The sequence below is a fragment of the Diplotaxodon limnothrissa genome, linkage group LG20, assembly GCF_057381915.1.
Source record: "Diplotaxodon limnothrissa isolate DT_005_m linkage group LG20, D_limnothrissa_male_GT1.1, whole genome shotgun sequence".
NCBI classification, from domain to species: Eukaryota; Metazoa; Chordata; class Actinopteri; order Cichliformes; family Cichlidae; genus Diplotaxodon; species Diplotaxodon limnothrissa.
This window is the reverse complement of record NC_140615.1, coordinates 35,810,061-35,821,283: the sequence shown is the minus strand read 5'-3', so window position 1 is coordinate 35,821,283 and position 11,223 is coordinate 35,810,061. Positions and strand designations below refer to the sequence as shown.

The 11,223-nt window shown below is 38.7% G+C and overlaps 1 protein-coding gene across 2 annotated transcripts; it reads left to right on the top strand.

Moving 5' to 3' along the window:
* LOC146611388 (NLR family CARD domain-containing protein 3-like) lies at positions 1-8,859 on the top strand. 2 transcript variants are annotated; one of them, XM_085344931.1, is made up of 10 exons: positions 1-345; positions 1,062-1,181; positions 1,442-1,537; positions 2,311-2,430; positions 3,110-3,195; positions 3,307-5,092; positions 5,603-5,776; positions 6,398-6,571; positions 8,005-8,178; positions 8,673-8,859. In XM_085344931.1, exons 1-10 carry the CDS (start codon positions 242-244, stop codon positions 8,680-8,682), a joined length of 2,844 nt encoding a protein of 947 aa, XP_085201057.1. In that variant the 5' UTR covers positions 1-241; the 3' UTR covers positions 8,683-8,859. The 2 variants fall into 2 exon arrangements, with proteins under 2 accessions (XP_085201057.1, XP_085201056.1); XM_085344930.1 differs by having other exon boundaries at positions 3,304-5,092.
* The last annotated feature ends 2,364 nt before the right edge of the window (positions 8,860-11,223 follow it).

Sequence of the window (11,223 nt, the reverse complement as noted above, 5' to 3'; positions counted from 1 at the left end):
AGGAAGAAATGAATGTGAGCTTTAAGCCCGACATTACGTTTCGTCTGCTTTCAGTCAGCTGTCTCTGTGGACTAGAAGAAAAAACAATGATGTGCTAATTCAGGAAGTGGACTGACAACTCAGTTCACTGCTGGAGTCTCTCTGTGTGTGTGTTGTACTTCCTGTTTTGTCAGTCATGAGAGTGGTTTGTATTCTGTGCTAATGCTCAGCATTTCTGAGTTACCGGTGAGCCTGGCTGAAAATGAATGTTTTGGAGGAACAGGAGGACAGTGCACAATCTCTCTGTTTTCCTATGAAGAGAGACCTTTCCATAAATGACAGTGAACCTGGACCTGCAGACACAAAGTAAGAGACCGTTTCTACTGTAAAGTGAAGTGAAGATGATTTATTTGTTATGAAGAAATAATGTGTGCGATCTATTTTAGTGAAGTGTTCCCCCTAAACCCTTGATGTGGAACATCCGGAGCAAAATTTCACCGCGGATGTTAAAGACTAAAAACCTGTTTGCACAGAAATAATGCAAAATGAAACTCATGAGGGAGTTTTTACATTTTTATGCATACAGTACTCATAGAGATAAATATGTATAGGGAGGACTGCCTGAGTAATAGATAGACATTATAAACTGTTCACCAAGCTTGTGGGCCACAGACAAACCGACTCTTGTCGGAAAAATGCATATTTTATAATTTTTTAAAACTTCCATCCTTATCATCAAGTAAAAAACTACAAAAAGACATTGGAAAAAGGAAACAAGAAGAGTTCAGTGCAAACTAGCATTGATATCAGCTGCACTGATTAGTTCTTTTATTAGCTGCTTATACAGCTACATTTGCTTACATTTTCACCTGTTTAGAACTACCATTTAGGATGTGGATCTTTGGAAAGGGACACAGCTGGTGAGACAGAGAGGTAAATAAACATGGAGACTGACTTCCACAGGAGATGCTGAAGAGAAGAAACATCCCCAAAACCTCAAACCCTGGGTCAGTGACCCTGGGACCAAGACAGATCCCGTCAACATGAACGATGTGTTACATATTATATGTTTGTGTTCCCAGAGGTCAGCAGCCCAGGCGCAGAACAGCGTCTGTAGGATCAGAGTGTCTGTCAGTGAACAGTAACATCTCCAAAGATGATCCTCCATTCTTCAGTAATGAACCTGGACCTTCAAACACAAAGTAAGAAAATGTTTCTGCTGTAAAATGAGCAGAAGAAAATTCCCTTAGCAGGCAGAACAAACATGCTTCCATATCTGTAAGATCAGCTTATTGTGGTAGTGATATAAATAAAATCCAAACTGAGACCCTGTGACAGTGAATGTTTCTGCTTTTACTGAAAACCTCCAGAACCTCAGTCCTGTACTCATAATAAGTGACTTATTTCTAACAACATGAAGATACAAATTAACAATGTGCTAAATATTATATGTCTGTTTCAGAAAAGGAACAGAGACTTCAGGATTCGACTCTCTGTCTAACTTTTCCAAAGACGAGCCTATGCACTTCAGTAATGAACCTGAAGTCTCAAACACAAAGTAAGAAACTATTTCTCCTCTAAAATGACACGAAGATGGTTTGTTAGGATGACACTAACACAGAAAAGCTTCAGTGATTTTCAAAATCAGAAACCTATTTGAACAGAAAAGCTGTAACATGAAAACATGAAGGACTTCTTGTGTTTGTAAGTGTCAGATATTTTAAAAACACATTATGAAATAGGCCACACTCATGATGGAGAACACAACAAAATATGAGGGGATACAGAGACACGCAGGATGATGAAGGAAAAGGCAACAGGTGGGAACGCAGCAGCAGTAAACTATCATAATTACCTGGAAGGAAATTAGACACAGGATACAGAGAAGAACAGTCACCAAAATAAAACAGGAAGAGAGCCACAACTGAACAGCGAGACAAGATTAACCTGATGCCAAGCACAAAAGAAGACCAAGTAAAGCACAGAAAGACAAAGGAGGCAGGAATAAACAGAGAAGCAAGGAATAAAGCACAAACTAAATCTGACATCATAACCTAAACGTAACCAAAGCTACAGAACTATAAAACCCCCAACATCACAAAATTCAAACCTGTGTCCAAAATCCAGCGACCATGACAGTATGTACCTATAGAAGGTAGAATATGTTCCTGAGTAATAAAATCCAAACTGAGACCCTGGGACAGTGAATGTTTCTGCTTTCACCGAAAACCTCCAGAACCTCAGTCCTGTACTCATAATAAGTGACTTATTTCCAACAACATTAAGATGCAGATGAACAATGTGCTAAATATTATATGTTTGTGTTCCCAGGGGTCAGCAGCCCAGATGCAGCCCAGCGTCTCCAGGATCAGAGTGTCTGTCTATGAGGAGTGACGCTTCCAAAAATCCCCCTATATCGTTTAATAATGAACCTGGACCCTCGGACACAAAGTAAGAAAGTATTCTGAACTGGCCGGTCTCCAGAGTGAGGCGGTTTTTCTTTTTTCTTTCTTTCTTTCTTTTTTTAAATTTAATATCTTCTTCCATGGTAAAGTAATTTGTAGTTTTCCAAATATGTGTTGTAAACTTGAAAATTAGTCCGTGCATGATTGCCCCACTGATCATAAAGTCTGTGCATGTGCGCCTATATCGCCCATCAGGGATTGTTGAACTGACGATTGCCGGTTGGAAACTTTTTACATATTTTTTCACATATCGCCCAACCTTAGCATTTATACACCAAAGAATATATATTTTTCTATAATTATTTGTCTGCATTAGACTATTATTTTAATGTATGTAACGTACCTCTTTGACTGAGCGTTTTCAGTTAGTTAGTGCACTTCCCCCTATATTTTACCCTTGTGTTACTTATCTTCCTACTAATCTCCCACTGAATAAATACCCCCACCTTATATTAATGAATACCCTGTAATTTTATCTTCTAAACCATGCTATAATGTTTTACTTCTTATTCTGTCTGCACCTTTGTTCTCTTTTATAGTCTTTTATCTTATGTTTTAACCTTGTTGTGAAGCACTTTGGTGTACCTTTGGTTTTAAATGTGCTATATAAATAAAGTTGTATTGTATGTGTACTGGTCAATATACATTTTCTTTTGTATGCACAGAGAGAAGACAAAGAATCCTGTTTCCCACTGTGGAGAAACAGCCAAGTTTGGACGACATATAGGTGGTCAGAGCAACACTGTGCAAAGTAAGATTATACTTTATAAGATATAGGGGAAGATTCCAGATGATGATATGCTATACCAATATTAAAGTTTCATTAATTTTATTTCTGTCTTTCTTTTTTGTCTTCTAGCAGTTGCTGGTCTGCAGGAGCTTTTAGATGAACATAAGTTCAGTCTAAGGAAGAGATGTGAAACTGTAACTGAAGGATCTGAAGAAACAGGAAGAAGAACTCCCCTGAACAGAATCTACATAAACCTTTACATCACAGAGGGACAGAGTGAAGACGTTAATACTCAACATGAAGTGAGGCAGCTGGAGACAGGTTCCAAGATGAAGACCCTCCATGAAATTCCAATTAAGTGTCATGACATATTTAAAGCCTTATCTGACAAAGTGATCAGAGTGGTTCTGACCTACGGTGTTGCTGGCGTTGGAAAAACCTTCTCAGTGCAGAAGTTCACTCTGGACTGGGCAGAAGGTTTGGAAAACCAAGACATCAGTGTGGTGATTCTGCTTTCATTCAGGGAGCTGAACCTGATCAGAGATGTGCAGTATAGTCTCCTGGAGCTGCTCCAGGTTTTCCATCCAACATTACAGAAGGTCACAGCAGAGAAGCTGGCTGTCTGTAAACTTTTGTTTATATTTGATGGTCTGGATGAAAGCAGACTTTTACTGGATTTCACTAAGAGGAGCGTCATGTCTGATGTCGCACAGAAGTCAACGGTCAATGATCTGCTGACAAACCTCATTGAAGGCAATCTGCTTCCTACGGCTCTCATCTGGATAACTTCCCGACCAGCAGCAGCCAATCAGATCCCCCCTACACTTGTTGACCGTGTCACCGAAGTGCGAGGTTTCACTGATGCTCAGAAAGAGGAGTACTTTAAGAAGAGATTCAGTAATGAAGAGCTGTCCAGCAAAATTATTTCCCACATCAAGTCATCTAGGAGCCTCCACATCATGTGTGGAATCCCAGTCTTCTGTTGGATCACTGCTACAGTTCTGCAGCACATGCTGACTGGAGGGCAGAGAGAAGAGCTGCCCAAGACCATGACTGACATGTACTCACACTTCCTGCTGGATCAGACCAAGAGGAAGATTCAGAAGTACCATAAGGCTTCTACTCCTGAAGCTCTTCGGAAGCTTGGGAGGCTGGCATTTGAACATCTGGACAAAGGAGACATCATGTTCTACCAAGAAGACCTGGAGCAGTGTGGTCTGGATGTCACAGAGGCCTCGGTGTACTCGGGACTTTGTACAGAGATTTTCAAAAAAGAGTGTGTGATCTTCCAGAAACCAGTCTACTGCTTTGTTCATCTGAGCATTCAGGAGTTTCTGGCTGCCGTTTACATGTTCCACTGTTTCACCAGTAGACAGAGCAAGATCCTGGAGGATTTCCTAATCCCTAAGTTTTCTAGGACGTCTAGGAATTTTGGAAATAAAACTGCCCATGTGCTATTTTTAGATGACTTTCTGAGCAAAGTTATGGAGAAATCTCTCAAAAGTAAAAATGGTCACCTGGACCTTTTTGTCCGCTTTCTTCATGGCCTTTGTCTGACGTCCAACCAGAGACTTTTAAGAGACCTGCTAGGTCGGACAGAGAGTAATCCAGATAGCATCCAGAAAGCCATCAGCAACTTGAAGGAGATAAACACCCAAAAAATATCCCCTGACAGAAGTCTCAACATTTTCCACTGTCTGATGGAGATGAATGACCTCTCAGTACATCAGGAGGTCCAAGAGTTCCAGAAGTCAGGAAAGAGATCACAGAGACTTTCTGTTATCCACTGCTCAGCTCTGGCCTACATTCTCCAAATGTCAGAAGAGGTTCTGAATGAACTGGACCTGGGTGAATATAACACCACACTGGAGGGCAAACAGAGACTCATTCCAGCTGTGAGAAATTGCAGAAAGGCTCAGTAAGTCTGCCCGTGACTAACATTATAAACTTGGTTCAGGTTAGCAGTTTCGAGCCAAAGGGCAAAATTAAGATCAGATAAGATTTCAGATACAATTTTGCTGTGATTGAGAATTCAACAGAAAGATGATTTGGAGTTTCTGTGAGGAAACTCTTCACATTTTGGTCAGAATGGACAGTAAACTTCCACATTTTCATTAGAAAATGGTTTTAAACTTAAACTTAAAACTCCTGCTAACATATTTTAGGTTCTGTTAGGTGCAATCAGTGCAAACAAATGCTGTTGCCTTGTGTTGCTAGTTCTTGTCAGCTTCTGTTGACTCAATAAAACTTATTAGAAAATCTAAAGATTAGATGATGAAAAACGAAATAAATGTCTACTTTCATAACAATATCCCAAAAGGTTGATTCTGTTCTGTTCTTTCTGGGATTTCCTTACTTGGACAATTGAGCATGCATCAAGACACTTCATAACACTATGTTTTGTAAAATGTTCTTCTTTTTTTTACAGACTTTCTAGCTGTGAGCTCTCAGAAGCTCACTGTGAAGTTGTGGCCTCAGCTCTGAAGTCCAACCCCTCCCATCTGACAGAGCTGAACCTGAACTTTAACAAGCTGCAGGATTCCGAAGTGAAGCTGCTCTCTGTCGGACTAAAGAATCCAAATTGCAGACTGGAGACTCTGAGGTCAGTTTACTGAGTAATACTTGCTTTTTTCCTCTCTTCAAATTGAGCATTGTAGTTTGAAGTGTTAAGACATTTCTTTTGTTGAGCTGTGAAGTAACCCCGTTATAAAGAGGCTCCATTATCAGATGATTGGATACAGCTGACAGCATAATATTGATGTTAATTTGAGGATTCAGAAGTCTGAGTCACAGAGCAAGTCGGTGTATTTGTGCTTGTACATTGTTTCTGTGTTGAACTGCAGTCAAAGCACAGAAAAAGAAAGTTTAGTTCTCAGTACTCTGTAACTTATGATCACCGCCGACAGCAGGAATCATATTGACAATGAGGGACTATTTAATAAAAAATCTGTAATTCCTAAACCCCCTGAATTAAAGCTGAAAGTTCACACTTCAATCACATATTGGTTATTTGATCCACTGCGGTGGTGTACAAAGGGAAAGGAAAACTACAAAAATGATGTCTTTGTTGAACAAAGCACAGGCCTAACTGTAATTTGCAATGATTTGTATATTAGTACATAATTTATAGTATAGGTGCAAATTTAAAACTAATATACATTATATTTCCTGTATTTTATAAATGACTGAATCTGAATCTGCCTTTTTTAAATTCTTTATTCAGACTGAAGGGTTGTAGGTTGTCAAAGGCCAGCTGTGCTTCTCTGGTCTCAGCTCTTAAGTCCAACCCCGTCTATCTGAGAGATTTGGACCTGAGTGCCAACACGCTGCAGGATTCAGGAGTGAAGAACATGTGTGGTTATCTGGAGAGTCCAGGCTGCAGATTGGAAGTGCTCAGGTCAGGCAAAAATGTTTTGGTTGTGTGGTCATATAAATATAAAAGTTTAATATGTAGGCTGGCAGTCTGCAGAGGATTTAATGCTAATGCTTTCTTCTTTATTGCTTCAGTCTAATAACTGCAGGATGCAATGTTGCACAACAATGTTGAGCAACACACTGAAAACCTAAAAAACGTAGATTAAGCACAATCAGAAAATTTTGTTATATTAGAATTAAAACCAAGGTGACGGCTAAGTCATTAAATAATGTAATTATTTTATAAATATGCTCTAATTTAACTAGTTTAGTCTATAAAATGTTCCAAACTGTGAAGCAACATTATTAAACTCACTTTCTTTGAGGTTAGCCTCAGAGTGTACGCCCCACTTTATGTGGGTTGGCTGCAGGCTGCAGTGCTATGCTAACAACAACCTGAAACAGATGAACAACTTTTTAATTTGTGCCTATATGAGGTCCAGCCCTGTAGTGAGAAGCCCAGCCAAAAGGCAGCTAATTATATCGATTCAAAAATGGAAGCAGTTGCAGACAACTACTTTGTGACGAAGTAAGAAATGCTTGAATAATCGTAACTTTGGTTTCTGGTGTGATTTTGAATCCAGCTTTCAAAGATTTGATGATTTTGTTTTTAACAAACAACATAATGTATATCAGTAAAGATTTTCAGCTTTACTATTTAAGTAATCAATCCCATTTTTGATTTAAACATGCGCTCAATTTTTTTTGAGAGGAGCAGCTAAAAACTGGAGGGAGTGCTGATTTCCTTGAGTTACAGACAGGGATCTCTGCAGGCTGGGAAGAGTCTCCACGAAGGAAAGATCATGAAAAGAGGAATAAAAAGTCACAGGGATAACTTGCTATCTTATGATGATAAGAGCAATGAACTGGTGTCAACTGGATGATTTCCTCAACCTTAAAGCAATCATGTTAACCTGTAGTTCACATGGAGAGTGGGCACAAAGGAGGACCACTCCTGACACATGTAAACAAAAAGTGAGCAAGGAAACAAGGAAACAAAGAGAATAAGAAAACAAAAGAACAAGAGGACTGTGATGGACTCATTTTTTGGATCATTAATGAAAGTTGACAATCAAATATATTTTCATGTTTATTTAAATAAAAATGTTTTATAAGTATTGATCATCATTTTGTTAACATTTCCATTTTATGGCTTGATGAACTTGGGCTGAAAGGATACATTTTTGACTTGTCTGATGCACAGGATTCGTTTGATTGTGTCTTTATTGAATCTATCAGTTATATTAAACTACTTTTTATTAGTTTTTCTGCTGAATAAAATATCTTGTTGGTTTGAGGTGTTTGAAGTCTCTGTTTCCTAACCTTTTACATCCTATACCGTCTTTAGCTTCAGATTATTAAACTGGTTATAATTTTAAAATCTGTCTAAACTTAAATGTTTCATTCATTTCTCAGATTGAGGGGCTGCAGTGTGTCAGCGATCAGCTGTACTTTTTTGGTCTCAGCTTTAAAGACCAACCACTCTCATCTGAGGGAGCTCGATCTGAGCCAAAACAACCTACGGGATCCAGATGTGAAGCAGCTGTTGGATCTTAAGGAAAGTCCTGACTATAGACTGGAGACTCTGAGGTCAGTAAAGAGCTGGAGTCACTCTGTGTTGCATTCAGCAGTATTGTACTGCAATAGAAATAATTCCAGACAAATATACAAATATATACAGTACACATCTGAGATAACATTCAGATCTATATTTCTATATTTCATAGCTAACTTAGCTTAGTGTCTTTCATGGCTGCTTCCATGTTTACTAGCCAGGTGATATTACAGAAAGCCGCCACAAAGATGTTTGTGTTAAATTGAACAGCAGGAAATACATTTTTAAAAAAGATGTTCGTGGATCATTTATGACTCTTCACAGTTCACTTCCACTGTGGAACAATAGACTCGATGTTCAAACGTGTAGGTTAGTGGGTGTACATGTTGACATGAAAGCTCAGAGAAGCTAAGATAGGCTAAGATAGGCCACGCCTCCACTGCAGCTGTGAACAGGCTAGATGTGCTGCATCTCTGAGTGACAGCTTTTGAAGTGACTTATTTAATACACTTGTTTCTTGTCTCTACAGGTTGGAGTGATAATCTGTGTAACAATGAGAGCAAGCAGGACGACGAGTGGACGAGCTGTGATGATCCACTGAGGTTGGAGCAGCAGCAGGTTGTTGGTTCCTGTAGAAAACCGGTTCCCAGTATTCCAGTTCCTTGGAATTGTTAGTCCTCCTGTCTGTGTCCTTATTAGGGATTTGCACTGGTGCATGGGGCTGTAGTTAAATGGTGATTATGAGACAGAGTGTTTCAGCTATTTTACTTGCTCCCAGAGCTAATTAAGTAACATACTGCATTACTTTTACGAAAAGCATTCTGTGTATTCTGTGTAATATTAAACACTGACTACAACAACGAGCGCAAATACCTCAAACACGCACAGAAGTTTGACTCCAGCATGCAATTAATTTGCATGAATGTTATTTCTTCTTGCTGCTTAGTGACGGTGGTGACTCTTAAAATGGAGCCAATGAAAATCGATAAAGAATCAGAATCAGAATCATAAAATTCTTATCGATTCCCATCTGTAGCGTAGATACTGTAACTCGGCTGTTTTACTGAGAGCTGGATCAAGAACTGGCACTGTGAGGTTTCAGGGTTTCAGTGATCTTCTTCTACTCTGCACTGAGACATTAGCCCCAGGTTCATCTGGTCCTCCAAGTCTTTGCCATGTCTGCTGCTCTGCTGTGGATTCAAAACGTTTGTGCTGCACACGGTGTCTTTATGTGGCGGAGATAAATGTCTCCTTTATCTCTGCCACATAAAAGGCCGTTAAATCACAAGTTTAAATACCACAAAAACCTAATGAAATGCAAGTTTTTTTTTAATGGTGATGAGATGAACACCCTGTGATATTACTTAAGTGAAGCACAAATTCACTTCATTCATTGTATAAACGGTTTTATTGTTTTGTTGTTTGGTTGAGGTTGCTGATACTGACATTACTGACACATTAAAGTCCGTTATTCACTGGCATCAACACTTATCCCTTACATCATATCCTGCCAAGCCAGAACACACACAGGAAGTTATAAAACCAGACCCTTTTCCACATCCTTTACCTCCAAACCATCGTGAGAGGAAAAATGCATCAAGACCTTTTAGGTCCTATAAGTTAAATTAACTCTCTAATTTTTATTCTAACATTTATCTATTATGATATTTTGTCAACGTGTCAATTCAAAGAGTGCTGCATGATAGCTTGAATACATGTTGAATTTGGCAGATTGGATTCCTTCCATTTCTTTGTTAATAACTTGAAGACAGTGAAAATAAATAAAATGGTTTTTATCTGTTACTGTCTGTGTTCTGTTTGTGTTGTTGATCTCTCTTCATGTGTTAAAACATTACCCACCTACATAACCATCAGTAATCGTACCAAATAAATAATGTTCACGCTGCATCTGTGAGCCAGTGCAGACGTAACTGTTTTCAACCACTGAATATCATATTAGACCCAGTAAAAAAAATAAAAAATTAATGCTGTTTTTAAGGCGTTTGAAAACATACAGTGTGAAAGGGGTTTTCTTTTTCAGTAATGAGCTAGACTTGGTCTTAATAGATATAAACAAAAATAGTAAAACTTTCAATATTTAATGGCAATGAGAACGAGTGAAGACAATTTTTGACCCTAACAGCTTGTAATTTGGGTTTTATTCATCTGATTATCAGAAAACATCCAGAAACCTTTTCTTTCGCCATTTGTCTTGAAGACTCTACATTATTATTTGATGCTGCCAATGTTTTTGTAAAATTGAGGAAATAACTTCTTGGATGATCTTTAGCACACTGCAAGTCAGATTATTTGTGTGGAAAAAAAACACCAACAGCACATGTTGAAAAGATCCAGATAAGTGATTAAATTACCCAGCTGCTGCAGGAGGAGGAAAGAAGAGCTGCAGCAATGCTAAATATTAACATGTTAAATTGGTGTTGCCCAACACCTTAGAGACCCAGGCTTTTTGAAAATATTGTTATAAAGTTATTATTGCATATTTTTAATATGCAAATGAACACATTTCTTTTTACCAGTGAGCTTTGCTTGTTTGTAGGAGGAATGCTGGAATAGTCTTTAAAAACACAGTTTCTGCAGTTTGAGTCAGCGTGGACGCCATCCGACCACTAAAATCACGAGCATTTTTTTTACATTGCTGTTATTAGCAGATGCCTGGACGGTGTGCTAGAGAGGCTCGTGACAGAGGATCCACCTTTGTGTATTCATCAAGGAAACACTCCAGCTTTGGAGTGTGTAAGTGTGAGCACAAATAGTGTATTTCAAATGAACTCCGACATGTTTGCCATCTGTATAGTAAGGTCAGTAGGACACTGTGCAGGTGTGACCCACCTGGTTTGGACCAATGATGAAAAGTGTGTGTCACACTTTCAAATTTCACTACTGCTCGGAGGAAAGTTAGCAAGTGTTTGAATATAAAGCTTTACTCTATGCTCATGTGAACGAGGCCTTATTTGAACAAATAATCAAATATGGATTTTTACTCATTTCTCATCTTGGTTTAATATCAGCTCTATAGTCACAGTAAAAGGCTGTACTCTTCAAAGATTGCCTTCCACCTG